General features: G+C 48.3%; 1 protein-coding gene across 1 annotated transcript; it reads left to right on the top strand.

The window, feature by feature from the left end:
* Positions 1-9959: 9959 nt before the first annotated feature.
* Positions 9960-13799, top strand: LOC124676983 (receptor kinase-like protein Xa21). Its single transcript, XM_047212993.1, has 2 exons — positions 9960-13211; positions 13311-13799. Exons 1-2 carry the CDS (start codon positions 10544-10546, stop codon positions 13670-13672), a joined length of 3030 nt encoding a protein of 1009 aa, XP_047068949.1. The 5' UTR covers positions 9960-10543; the 3' UTR covers positions 13673-13799.
* The last annotated feature ends 1040 nt before the right edge of the window (positions 13800-14839 follow it).

Raw genomic sequence — 14839 nt, 5'->3', positions numbered from 1 at the left:
CTTGGCTTCATTGTTTTCACAAGCACCGGCTAACCCGGAAAAATCAAGGCTATCCCGAACATCAAAAGGCCAACTTGTCTCAAAGAGTAACGATTAACCGGCTGCGCTAAGTGCACCGGGTAGATTTGTTAGCTGCCTTGGATGAGAAAGCCCCTACCTCTATATGAAGTCAAGAAAAATGTGACAAATTTGTCTCTGATGAGGGGCAGCCGATTTGGCGTCAGGGTTGAAGAACATACTCTCCTATCCCCACCAATACCGCAGCCCACTGAAGCCGAGCCTATGCTTCCTTTCAAGGCGGGCGGCTACCAACAGTTATCACCAATCGTGGTGGTGCGAAGGAAGAAGGATTTGAGCACGGAGTCCAAAGGCCCCGTCTATTACACGTCAAGTCTCCGATGCATCCAAGCGTAGATACCTCACTTTCGTAAGCCAGCATACGGAGTTTTCCTAAGCCGGAAGCCGAGACACTACTTCCAAGAGCACCCAAGAATGGCCGTGGGAGCAAGGCTCCGCCGCCGACGATTCTCAACAATGCCGACGCAACAGACGTACGGCAAAATGGGGCATCGAGTTATCCGCCTTCGACATCGCTTACAAGCCTAGGACTCGCGGTTAAATCCCAAGTCTTGGCAGATTTCGGAGCAGCATTGGACGTAAGCTCCGAATGCAAATCCGGAGCCGGAACCGGGAACATGGGTCATGCACTTCGATGGATCCAAGCAGCATCAAGGCTCAGGAGTCGGAGTCACCCTGAAGTCCCCTACCGGAGAAGAACTGCAGTATGTTCTGCAGATTCACTTCGAAGCTACAAACAATATGGCGGAATATGAGCCTCTACTACACGATCTGCGCACCGCTAAGGAAATTGGGATCAAGCACATCATATGCTGTGGAGATTCCGACCTGGTGGCACAACAAGTAGCTGGAACCTGGAACGCCAGAAACTCCGTCATGGCGGCCTATAGAGACGAAGTTGACGAGATCGCCAAGTGCTTCCTCGGATACAAAGTCAAGTACGTCAGGAGAGACGATAACGCAATGCGCGACATGCTATCCAAGCTCGGATCCGGCAGAAACAAATTCGCCCGGCATTTTCCTCGGAGCACCTACTGATACCCTCGCAGAAGGGCGCTAACCCGAAAACCCAGAGGTGGCAGTATCTCCGGCAAAGGAAGTGATGGCTATCATTCCGGCTTGGACGCAGCCTTTCCCCGGACTTCCTCATTGATCGAGTTGCCGCAGGACGAGGTTCTCGCACGACAGATCATCAGACGAGCAAGATCCTACACGATAGTCGATGGACAGCTCTACAAACGAAGTGCAACTGGAGTTTTTCTCAAATGCGTCTCCAATCAAGATGGCATTGAAATTCTCAGAGAGATCCACGCAGGGGATTGCGGGCATCACGCCGCTCCCAGATCCCTCGTTGCTAAAGCTTTTCGGCTCGGAATTTACTGGCTCACAGCTAAAGAAGATGCTGATAAGTTGGTGAAAACTTGCCGAGGCTGTCAGTACTATGCTACTCAACCAAACGCTCCAGCCCAAGAGCTGAAGACCATCCCTATCACCTGGCCGTTCGCGGTCTGGGGGCTTGATATGGTTGGTAAGTTAAAGAAATCATCTCCTGGCGGTTTTGAGTACCTCCCGGTCGCTATTGATAAATTCAGTAAATGGATCGAGGCAAAGCCATGGAGAAAAGCCGACGGTGCTACCGCATTCAAATTTGTTCGCAGCCTCGTGACGAGATTCAGCATCCCGCACAAAGATAATCACGATAATGGCATAAACTTCGCCCAAGGAGAATTGAAGGATTACCGCCATGACGTTGGGATCCGACTAGACCTGGCATCGCTGGCTCATCCACAAATCCAATGGTCAGGTCGAAAGAGCCAATGTACTCCTCTTATCCGGAATAAAACCACGCCTTGAAGAACCGCTGCGCCGCGCAGCTCGGAGCTTGGGCTGAGGAGTTAGACTCCGTCCCGTGGAGTCTACGAACTACCTCCCAACAGGTCAACAGGATTCACTCCGTTCTTCCCGGTATACGGATCCGAAGCCGTGCTCCCTCCGACATCATCCATGATTCACCGCGAGTCTCCGCCTACGATGAAGAAACCGCCGACGAGGCCGCACAGCCTATCTCGTGGACCCGATCGAAGAAGCTCGGAACTTAGCGTACTAACACTCCACCATTTACCGCAGCAGGCTCCGACGCTATCATAGCCGTCGAGTCCAAAATCGCTCGTTCATGGCCGGAGACCTGGTTCTCCGCCTTCGCCAGGTGAAAGATCACAAGTTGCAATCTCCATGGGAAGGGCCTTTCGTCGTTAGCAAAGTGCTTCACAACGGATCGTACTACCTTGTTGATTTCCGAGAGCTAAAGGATAGACCTGCTAATTGGCGTCGGAAACGCAAGAGGGAAGATCCGGATGACATCTACGACGAAACAGAACGTCCTTGGGACATTGCACAGCTACGTCCTTTCCACACTTAGCATAGAATTACATACATTGTAATATATATGATACATGATCAATGAAATAAAGCTTTTGGTTCACTCTTAGAGTCTTTTACCTCCTTTAACTTTTCATTTTTGGATCTTGTATGTTTTTTCCGACTAAAACCGCAGAAGTCGGATCTTTCCGCCTAGGCGTGTATGAAAGTTGTGATTTTCAAAATCGTCCTTTAGGACGTAAGCTTAAGTTTTCTGGTGAAAGTATTTTCTGTTGCAAACTCATGGATTCCTGGTAGCGACTTCCGGCACTTGGGCTGGGGGCTTGTTTCCGCTGTTATGGACGGATCGCCATTGGGCTTCGTCGCCGCTGGCGAGCATTTCCGGCTACAAGTCTTCCGGCTCGTGGAAGGTCAAATGGGCAAGCCGGAAAATATAACATCAGCACTTGCTTTCCATAAAACGAAACATGCAAATAATATAATGGATAGCAGGATAAGTTTTTTCCGCCCATGCATAATTGTTTCGTTCCTAGCTACTTAAGAATTTAAGTTATATTACAAACCCTCACTGGGGCCAAAATGATGCATTGTCTTTTCCCGCAGGAATAAAGTTTTCAATCCTCCGTAGCCGGAGAGGTTTCGTCCTTTGGATCCTCTTTAGCCGGAGAGATTTTGCCCTTTGGATCCCCTTCCTCAGTGTCCTCGGCCGGAGATGACACATCTTCACTGCTCTCTTCATCCTCCTCCAAGGTTGCAGCGCTGTCCTTGGGTTCATCTTGGGGAGTATCCTTGGAGCTGGTCCAGGTGAACTGGGTTCCGGATTCCGCAGGTCGGGCTTCCGCGTCGCGCTCCTTTTGAAGTTCGGCTTCAAGTGGTTCGTCAGCAGGAAGAACGACCTTGTCGTAAAATTCCTCGTGCCGGATCCTGCGCGCAATGCGGGTATCATAACCACTCACTGCATCCAGGAGCGCACCAACGTTTGCATCTGGAGGAACACCTGTGGTTATCCCGTCAAGATCAAGCTCCGGGTTATGCGCCAAGCACATAGTTAAGGCCATCGCCGCTGCGCCTCGGGCTGATGATGCTTGAAGATCCGTCACCAGTTCCGGAAGAACGTCCATTTTCTTAACAAGTTTGCGCAGTCCGCAAGTGCGACTCCTTTTGATGGATAAGTTGTGGCATATCTTCCGGGAGGCGGAGATGAGATCTTTGCAATCATCGCCTACAAGTTGAAGAAGGTCGTCTCGGGGGAACAGATTCCGACGTTTTTCCGGGTATCCAAGCGGTCTCGCATGAGATAATCGATATAAGCAGCAGATGGAGCGCAAACAAAAATCAGACATCTGTTTAAAGTTCCGGTTTCATACCCAGGATGTATTCATTGAGCAAATCCCAATGACGTTCTGCGGTCTCCATATATCTCCGGAGTCCATTGAGCTCTTTCTGCTGCCTCTTGATGGTCTCACTGTCCGCATTTCTCTTCAACAAGAATTCGCCCTTTTCCCTGGTCAGCTGGGAGTTTTTCTCCGCCAGCTGTTTCTCGGCCTGCTCCCTTTTTTGTTCCGCCTCCATTAGTTTCGTCTCCAATTCTTGGTACGAGGAGCGCAGGTTCTCAAGTTCCGAGGAGGCTGTGACAAGGGAAGAGGATGCGCCTATAATAACATAAGTCAAAAACAAGTTCAAGGTCGGAACGTGAATTAATGATGAGAAAGGGCGGAAACCAACCTTGGGCGTCCGCCAGTTGTTTGTTCAGTTTTGCATTTTCATTTTTCAGAGTCCGGATATTTTCCGCCTGACTCAGGGTAACGCGGCGCTGAAGGGCAATGTTCTTGTGCAGCTCGTAATGCAGCGCCTGCTGTTCCTGTAAAATATAGACAGAGCAGGAGTAAAAATTCCGCCTGTAACAGTGGGTTCTTCGAGCATTATTGCCGGAACCTTTCCGCCATAATGCTTGGGGGCTACTGCTTCAATTTAAAAATCTCTCCAGAAGTAATCTTTGTCTAAGCATTTAAGCGCTAACTAGTATTTAAGTTTCCGCCTACATGCTTGGGGGCTACTGGGGAGTACCTTTTGCTTGCAGATGAGTTTGTCGAAGAATTGGCCGACGTCCTTCTTGAAGTCCTGAATCTTCGATGTGGCGACATCAGGTTTCCCCCAGGCGTTGTTCAGCATGGCGTTGAGCAAGTCTTGTTCAAGCTCCCATTTCTCCGCCTCAGTAAGTTTGTTGAAAAACTTAGTCGCATATGCCTTGGGGGTGGAAGTGAGGTCAGCCGGATCTCCAAAGTTCTTAGGAAATACGACGACATCGCCAGCATCGGCTCCGGCTCTCTCAGAAGAAGTGACTTCAGCTTCTCCTTGGCCTTGTACTTCTGCTTCATCTTGAGCAGGGCCTTTGGCCTTAGGATCTTCTCCGCCTGCCTTTTCGCTGCTAATCGGAACTATTTCCAGTGGAGTGTTTGCGGCAGGAGGGGGAGATTGATCAGCTTGAGGGGGGACGGCTGAGGAGCAGTGTGAGATGTGCTTGGCGGAGCTGGAGTAGGGGGACCAACAGCCGGAGACTTTTTCATGTACTTGGTAATGGGTTCTTGGCTGGTGGTCCGGGTGGCGGCGGTACTCGGATTCCTGCAAATGAGTGAAAGGGATCACATAAGAAATAACTTCATCAAAATAGAGATGCACCATACTCGGAAACTTACGGGGCGCCGGGGATGATGGGGCGCGAGCTTTTGCCAGCTGTTGAAAGCATTTTCAGACGTTCACGCTCCGCTTTCTTCGAGTTCAGCGGAGGTGGCTTTATGATTTTGGGCTTTTTGGCGGAGGCCTCGCCGCTGGCTCCGGCTTCTGAGCCGGAAGCTTTGGCGCGGGGACGCTTCGAAGGTCGAGGGGCCTCCTTGCGGGGTGCCTGTTCCTCTTCCTCCTCTTCGTCGTCCGGAACCTCCTCCGCCGCGTCGCCACTGACAGGGACACGAAGAATGGTGTGAAAGTTTTCCTCCGCCAAAGTATCGAGCTGGGGGGAATACAAATAAAGGTTAAAGTCAACATCCAAAAACTTGTGAAGTTTGAAGTAACGAAGGAAACAGAGCTTACCGGAGGACACTGGTTGTTTGTGTAGATATCCTTGATCAATTCCGGGACCGGTTGGCCCCAGCCTATCTTCACGAGCGTTTTGATTCTCCTTTTGAGGGAGTCAGCCGGAAGGTCGTGGCGGGTAGCCCGGAGCAGGTCGTCCGCCCCGGTGTATGCGCAGATCAACCGCGCATTATGCCGCAGTGGCTGGATCCGCCGGGTGAACCAGCTAAGAGTAAGTTGAGCTCCGGTTAGCCCGTCGTGGACTAACCAAGATATTCTCCGCGCCGCTTTCTCCAGGATAGGGGTTTGAGCGAGTGAGGGAACGAAGCTCCAGCTCGCGAGTTCTTCCGGAGGCTCATTGACGAACTTGGGCAGACCGTCGTGGATGTCCGGAACTGAAGCGTTCTTTTCATAGAACCATCCGGCGTTCCAAGCACCGGACGGATTCGTGCGAGTCATGTGGTGGATACATGCGTCCAGTGTCGGAGCATGAACGTCATGCTCCCACAGCTCACCATTGCTTTGTCCTTCGTTTCCTTCTTCACTCGGAAGAAAACTGCCATAACTTGACATCCGGTCGGATTCCAAGATGCCCTTCGCAAAGTGTTGCAAAGTTGGAGAGGAGGAGGTATGAGTTTGGGCAGATATTGTGAGGCCGGAGCCCATATGTGTTGAGGATGGAGAGGAAAACTCCGAGCAGGAAGCGACAGCCCGCGCTCCACCCAAGCCTTGGTCATAACTACTTCACCGGCTCCGGGCTTGGGGACGTCGGTGTCGCGTATGAAGCTCCAAGTGGGCGGAGATCATACCTCGTTCGGAGCTCTCTAAGCTCCACGCTCGGTGGTTTCACAGGGCCACCATTGACCCCATTCTCCTTCGCGGATCCGAGCCTTGGAAGCTCTCTTGTTTTCCGCCTCCCGCACTTTGGCCGCCATTCTCGCTTGACCCTCGAGTTCTTCTTGAAGCTCTTTGAGGGAGGGGATCCGGCCTGGAGTGGTGCTGGAAGATGCGGAAAATGGTTGAGCTAGCCGGATGTCGGAAACATATGGTGGTAGATATGCTATGGGATCCGGACAGATTGGTTCTAACGAACTGAGATTTGGGCTACTCGGAGAATTATCAGTACAAAGGTGGTGAATCGAGTGGCATGCTTCCGGCTACACCCATGCAAACTATTTGAGTAATCGGAATCTACGCTACACTTCTTCTTCTACAGGGCCGGTGCACTTACCGTTAATGGCGCGGTGGTTCCGTGGGACGCCGGCGAGGTTGTACTGGCCGGACTAGCAGCGTTGCGCTTCAGAAGACCACGAAACGGCGGCGGAGGAAAAATCCCGATCAAACACGCAGATCTCAGGTCGAGGGAGACCTTGGAGTGGCAGCGGGAGAAGCTCCCCGGGCGTGAGTTCGCCGGAGTTCAGATCTGGCGGGCGGCGCGGCGCGAGGAAGAAGAAGAAGAGAAAGATGCGGTGAAAGAATGGGAAGTTACCGCTCGTGAGGGATATTTATAGACCTCGCGTGGAGATTCGTGTTTCAGATCCAGCGGTGGAAACTGAACGGTCTCGCCGTTGGATGCATGACGCGTGTCTTAGGTTAAAAGCGGTAAAACAACGTGGAGGTAACTTAACCGTGCGCTCCCGAAATTTTCGGCTAAAGATTCGCATCTCTGAAAATTTAGCGCGGGAAAGGAGGAAGTTGTGCGCGGGAAAGATGGAAACTCCGTTACATTATCGTTACTGAAGGACAGATGATTTCCGAAAAAATGATGTCGGAAACAAGTAAAGGTTTTGAAGCTCTTCAAGATTCTCTTCGGATCCGAGCTGAATGAAGTCGGAGGAATGATGAATCTCGGAGAACTTCGGGGGCTACTGTTGTGGGTATACTTTATGGGTATATCAAAGGCATGGCCTAGATCCGGCAAGCCCGGGTGGCCCACAGACGGTGGTGTGTCATGTGGCCCATTGGGCGGCCCAGTTGCTGTAGATCCTGAAGGATGGAGTCCAGTCCAGGAGCAGGAAGCCGGATCCCAACCGACCTACGAAGGAGGCCGGATCCGTGAAGGCCCATGAAGTATCCGGATCCAGCACGTCCTAGAAGGAAGGCGGATCTTTGACGTACACGGCAAGATATTGTACCGTAGTTGGGCAACTTGTATTCCGGTTAGGAGTCTCCATGTAAACCCTAGATCCGTGCGCCTATATAAGCCGGATCCCGGGAGCCCTAGAGGCACAACCACAACTCATTGTAACAACGCGAAAGCGCCCAGATAATTCCAGACAAGCAGCAGTAGGCCCTGTCCTCGAGCAGGTGTTCCGAAGCTGGGTAAATCGCGTACCACCGTCCCGCTCTCCGCCCTATGGCCCGTACTTCTTCTTCCCTCCATGAGGATCCCTCCTCTGGAGTACCGTCGAATAGGCAACGACAGGCGCCGAGGAGAACGACATTGCTGGCGGCAAGTGCAAGATCGCCTGGTCCAAGGTGTGCTCACCCATCGACCACGGTGGCTTGGGCTTGCCAAACCTCACGCTATTCGGTCGCTCCTTGCGCTTGCGCTGGTTGTGGTTTGAATGGACTGAGCCGGAGCGCCATGGGTTGGCATGCCCACGCCCTGCGATCAGCTGGATCGTGACCTCTTCGCGACGGCTACTCGCGTCCGTATTGGTGACGGAAATAAGGCGAAGTTCTGGGAATCTAATTGGCTCGGCGATGCTCCTCTGCGCCATACCTTCCCTCTCCTCTTTGCTCACTCCCAACGCAAACAACGCTCCGTAGCGCAAGCTCTAGATGGCAATAAATGGGTGGCCGATCTCAGACACCGCCTCTCGCTGCCAATCCTAGAGGAATTCCGCCATGCCTGGAGAATGATCAGCCTGGCTCCGATCGAGTTGCAAACAGGCGTTCCAGAGTCCATCACATGGATTCTCACAAAGGATGGTCAATACTCAACAAAATCAGCCTACCGTATTCAGTTTGAGGGTCGGGCACGCTCGTCGCTGAAGATGGATGTGTGGAGAACCTGGGGGCCGCCAAAACACAAATTCTTCGCATGGCTTCTATTCCAGGATCGTTTGTGGTGTGCCGACCGTCTTCAACGGTGCGAGTGGCCCAACAATTACTTCTGTCCGCTTTGCATGCGCAACCTCGAGACTTCGGTGCATCTGATGATTGAGTGCCCCTTCGCCAAGCAGATTTGGCATTCTTTGGCGGGTTGGGAACACTGCGAGGGGGTGACCACCGCTTTACAGAGCGAAACTGGCTCCATTTCCGCCTTCAGAGAGAGTTGGATGAAGGCCACACCGGCGGAACACAGGAAGGATGTGGGCTCGCTGTTAATCCTGATTTGCTGGAGCATCTGGCGAGAGCGCAACGCCCAGGATTTTCAGGGACAAGGAGTGCTCAGTTTCGCAGATTTCTTGCTGCATCAAGGATGAGACTCAGGAGTGGGCGTTCGCCGGTGCCAAGGCTTTGCGCAAGCTGCTCTCGGAACCTCCTTGAGCCGTTTTGTCCCCTTTTTTTTTCATCTTCCTTGTTTCTTTTACATTTTCTTTTCTGATTACTTCTGGCCTTAGGGCATGTACAATGGTGATGACTCAGCTGTCTGTAAGAGATAGTTACAGGTGATTTTGGTGATGTGGAGGAAAGATAATGAGGAGAGAGAAGGAGGCTGTCTGTAAAGTTACAGACAGTCTGTAGGCTTCTTACAGACAGCTTACAGACACCATTTTTGCTGTTGTATGAAAGATGTCTATAACTTATACTCACATAGAGTTATGACTAAAAATAGATAACTTACAGACAGACTATTGTATACACTGTCTATATCATTGTTTATAGATTACGTGGAGTAGTATTACAGACAGCATCTGTCTAAATCAATGTACATGCCCTTAGGGCACTCTGTAAATTGTCTGCTAATATATGGAGCCAGCTATTGCTGGACCTTTCGAAAGAAAAAAAAAACCATAGTTAACTTATTACTACGTATCCATGGAGATGAACGCAGGTACCCACGCTGTCACCCCGCACACGGGTGGTTTGGCCCAGGATGTTCAGAAGGGCTGGTGGCAGAGCGGCACCGCCAGCCCAGCGACCCCCAACTCCCTTCCCGCTGGCCCGGCGACGGCGACGGCGCATCTGGCCGCCGATGGCGAGGACCATTTCCGTCTCCGTCGACGGTTAGGGCGTCGCAACCTTCTTCTCCGTCGCCGGTGATGGCGCCGCACCCTATAAAATCCGAGGTGCGATTTTTTCCTTCTAGAAATCGAGTTGAAAATGATGGATTTTATATTGGCCGAGAGCTTCTTAAATTCAGGTTGAAAGTTGGGGAATCCTGGCTCCACGCGTGCGCATCGTAGAAGACTTCGGCCCCAGAAGAGGTCAATATTAGGACACGCTTTGTTTTAGATTATATTGATCCCCTGGTCTCTGCAGTTTGCGCCGAGTTTCAGTACACAGCCCACACGCATTCTGAAACATATAAATAAGTAGAAATACACTAACATACGGTACTTGAGATGTTCAGAAGTACTGCATAGTGCACTTATATAAACCCTTTATTTTGAACTATACGGCATCACATCATCAAGGTTTACTGTTGCAAAGCTCGTGGTGTTCCAAACAAAGTGTACAAGCGACAAGGGATGGGGATATGCCATGCATACATGGCTGAGTTTGCTTAAAACAAATTAGGCTGGCCGGCAGTACCGTAGTAGAATATATTTGTGAAGGAGTCAAAGCTGCCAATGTAAGCATGAATATTAAACGGTGGATGGTCTGTAACGCCAACTCAGTCTCTGAGCTACTTAATTACTCGCCGAAGTGTGAACGACAACACTCGTCTCCACTGAAGTCAACAAGATGTGGCTGGGTGAGGTGCACTGCTTCTTCTCTTCTTCATGGATACTTTCCTCAACTTTCATTTACCTTACTTCGCTTCTTTCAGATTTTGTTATAACCGAATCCTGCAGAGTTAAACTCCAATTTCGCCATACAAAGCAGTGAGCCACAAAGCTATCCCATGAAACTCTCCGTGCTCCTAGTATTGGCACTCTTGCTATTTTCTTATGGAGCTGGGATCAGTGTTTGTGCTGTCCTCCTTGGGAACGATACAGATATGCTGTCGCTCCTTGATTTCAAGCGCGCCATCACCGACGATCCGAAAGGAGCCTTGAGCTCATGGAACACCAGTATCCACTTCTGCAACTGGCAGGGCGTGAAGTGCAGCCTCACACAACCTGATCGCGTTGAGGCACTGGACCTACCTGAGCAGAGTTTGGTTGGGCAAATCTCTCCTTCCCTTGGAAACATGTCATATCTTGCTTCTCTTAACCTCTCTGGAAGTAAGTTCTCTGGTCAGATTCCTCATCTTGGCCGCCTGCAAGAGCTGATGTTTCTTGACTTGAGTTACAACTCACTGCAGGGGAGTATTCCAGTGACACTCACAAACTGCTCCAGCTTAAGGGTGTTGGACCTCTCAAGGAACTTATTGGTGGGTGAAATCCCTGCAGAAATAGCCCTTCTCTCCAATCTGACACGTTTGTGGCTTCCCTACAATGGTCTTACCGGGGTCATCCCACCAGGCCTTGGTAATATCACTTCTCTAGAACATATTATTCTGATGTATAACCACCTCGAGGGAACCATTCCTGATGAGTTTGGGAAATTATCCAAGATGTCAAACTTACTCCTTGGTGAAAACAAGCTATTGGGTAGAATCCCAGAGGCCGTCTTTAATCTTTCTCTGCTGAATCAAATAGCCTTGGAGTTGAATATGCTAGTTGGCTCTCTACCATCTAACATGGGTGATGGTCTCCCTAACCTTCAACTTCTTTTCTTGGGTGGTAACATGCTGGATGGTCTTATCCCAGACTCATTAGGCAATGCATCCGAGCTACAGCACATAAACTTGTCATATAATAGTGGGTTTAGAGGACAAATCCCACCTTCTCTTGGTAAACTTCGGAAGCTCAATAGGCTAGGTCTCGATGGAAATAGTCTTGAAGCAAATGACAGTCGGAGCTGGGAATTCCTGGACGCATTGAGCAACTGTACTCTTCTAGAGATGCTTTCAATCTATGGAAATCGGCTACAAGGAGTCTTGCCAAATTCTGTAGGCAACCTTTCGTCTAATCTTGACAATCTCGTGTTTGCTAGAAACATGCTATATGGATTAGTTCCATCAAGCATAGGAAACCTCCATAGACTAACTAAACTAGGACTAGAAGAAAACAATTTTACTGGGCTGATTGATGGGTGGATTGGAAATCTTGCTAGTTTACAAGGGTTGTATCTTCAACAGAACAATTTTACAGGGCAGATTCCAAGTTCAATTGGCAATAACTCCCAGTTGTCGGAACTGTTCCTTGCAAATAACCAATTCCATGGTCCCATACCATCAAGTTTTGGGAACCTTCAGCAACTATCATTATTAGACCTCAGTTATAACAATCTTCAAAACCATATACCAGAAGAGATTTTTAGAGTAGCCACAATTAGTCAATGTGCATTATCCCACAACAGTCTAGAAGGCCAAATTCCGTACATCAGTAATCTTCAACAACTCAACTATCTAGATCTTTCATCCAACAAACTTACCGGGGAAATTCCTCCTACTTTGCGCACATGTCAGCAATTGCAAGCCGTCAACATGGGTTGGAACTTTCTCTCAGGAAGCATTCCCATATCTCTGGGAAGTCTTAGCGGCTTGATTGTGCTCAACCTTTCACATAACAACCTCTCAGGCTCTATCCCAATTGTTCTAAGCGAACTTCAACTTCTGACCCAGTTGGATCTGTCTGACAATCATCTTGAAGGAGAAGTACCAATAAATGGAGTATTCAAAAATACGTCAGCCATTTCGCTTAAAGGCAATCTGAGGATTTGTGGAGGTGTAGTGGATCTACATATACCTTCATGCCCCACTGTTTCTCAGAGAAGATCTAGATGGCAACACTATTTGGTCATAGTATTGGTCCCCGTATTAGGCATCATATCACTCATATTGCTGGTCTACTTTACCTTCTTCAGAAAGAGAATGTTAAGGCTGCAGTTATCATTGCCTTCTTCGGATGAACGATTCTTTAAAGTTTCTTATAAGGATCTAGCACAAGCTACAGAAAACTTCGCACAGTCTAATTTGATTGGGAGAGGAAGCTGCGGTTTAGTATACAGAGGAAAGCTAACCCAAGATCACATGATTGTGGCTGTGAAAGTTTTTGACCTTGACATGCAAGGTGCGGATAAGAGTTTTGTCTCAGAATGTAAAGCGCTGAGAAACATTCGGCACCGGAATCTTCTTCCAATTCTGACCGCATGCTCAACAGTTGATAATCGAGGAAATGATTTCAAAGCTCTAGTGTACGAGTTCATGCCCAATGGCAACTTGGATACTTGGCTGCACCTGGCAGGAGATAGAAATGCCCGAAATCAACTAGACCTATCTCGAAGAATGAAAATAGCTGTTGATATAGCTGATGCATTGCAATACATACACCATGACTGTGAGAGCCCTATTATTCACTGTGATTTGAAGCCCAGCAATATCCTCCTAGATTACGATATGACAGCTCATTTGGGAGACTTCGGCATTGCAAGGTTCTACATGAAATCCAAGTCAGCACCTGCTGGGGATTCGAGTTCAATTGGTACAATAACTTTGAAGGGGACTATTGGATATATTGCTCCAGGTAACAAATATGTTTCTTCTTGCAAATTTTCTTATGCGGTACCGAAATGGGTATTTATGTGAACAATAACTTATGTTGCACATTTTACCTGGTATTCAGAGTACGCCGGAGGTAGCTACCTATCAACATCTGGAGATGTGTACAGCTTCGGGATAGTACTTCTGGAGATGCTAACAGGAAGAAGGCCAACCGATCCTATGTTCTGCGACGGGCTTAGTATCGTCAACTTTGTCAGAAGGAACTTTCCCGATCAGATACTTGGTATCCTTGATGCTTATCTTGTGGAAGAATGCCAGGACTGTTCTCGAGCTAACCTGGAAGAAGAAAACGAAGTCCACCTTTGCCTGCTGTCACTGCTGAAAGTGGCTCTTTCTTGCGCAAGCGAGTCCCCAAATGAGCGAATGAATATGCGAGAAGCCGCTACAGAATTGAACACAATCTACATATCCTATATGTCTTGAAGTGAATGCTAAGTAGTATGATTAATTATTTTGCCATGCCAGATGCTATGAAGCATGTAATTGGATTGGAGCTTTATTCTTCTACAGTAGCTGTATGGTTGGAATAAAACATGGTACTTCATTGTCATGTGACTTCGTTCCTAGCCTCTGAAGTGCTCAATCTTTTGAAAAAAATATGAATCGAGTGTTCACAGTATTCATGACACACATATGCATTCAAAAGTGCTCTGTAGTTTGGCCATTTTTACTGACAAAAAACAAAACTATATTTGCCCGGAAATACCTTCTCTGGAACCACCAACTGATGTCAGTACTGAACCAAGGGATTTGCTCATGTTTGGGTCCATTGTCAACTGATGCTATAATGCTGATACTTATGATGCAAGTGTGCAGACATGGCACTATGGGAGGAGCATGATGTTGCTGACTACTACAAGAATTGACACCAAATGGATAGAGATGCAGGCTACTCTTGAAAAATATTCTAGTTTCAAATGTAGTGTTATTTTATTTCTCACAGGGTAGTTCTTATAATGGGATTGTCTGTGTCACTGTGTGCATGTATTTGTTGGGATATCTTTACATGCTAAAGCTCTGAAGGGTCAGACGTTGCAGGTATGATCCTTGCTGAACCGTTTGGTTTACTATTTTCTTTGTTTTGTTATTTCGGTTGCAGCCTATGATGCAGCTTGTTTTGTTTATTTTCTTCTTTTATTATTCTGATTGTAGCCTACGATATAAAATCTTTCTCCGATTTTTTTGTTATTCCGATTGCAAGATATAAAATCTTGATTAGCATTGATCAAAAGTAGGACATTCTTTTGTTATCCCGATTGCAGCCTACTCTTGAAAAATATTCTAGTTTCAAATATAGTGTTATTTTGTTTCTCGGAGGGTAGTTCTTATAATGGGATTGTCTGTGTGCATGTATTTGTTGGCATATCTTTACATGCTAAGTCTTTGTTCTAGTTTTGAAAACCCATACAGTTCAAATCTATGAAAACCATTAGACGTAGGTAATCACGGTCAGACCGGTAGTCAGTCTGATCAAGTTTTAAAATATGTTTCCTCTTAAAATGGGTTTTAAGACAATTTTACAATAGAATCTACATGTGGTAAAAGCAGTTCTTCAGTTTAAACGCCAGTCTAAGCCGGTATACACTATAA

Source organism: Lolium rigidum, chromosome 7, assembly GCF_022539505.1.
Source record: "Lolium rigidum isolate FL_2022 chromosome 7, APGP_CSIRO_Lrig_0.1, whole genome shotgun sequence".
NCBI classification, from domain to species: domain Eukaryota; kingdom Viridiplantae; phylum Streptophyta; class Magnoliopsida; order Poales; family Poaceae; genus Lolium; species Lolium rigidum.
This window is presented reverse-complemented; position numbering and strand designations above follow the sequence as displayed.

Excerpts from the sequence above, each read along its gene's own strand:
- LOC124676983 (XM_047212993.1), top strand. The coding sequence starts at position 10,544 with ATGAAACTCTCCGTGCTCCTAGTATTGGCACTCTTGCTATTTTCTTAT. Across the intron at positions 13,212-13,310 it reads TATTGGATATATTGCTCCAG|AGTACGCCGGAGGTAGCTAC; the intron begins GTAACAAATATG and ends CCTGGTATTCAG.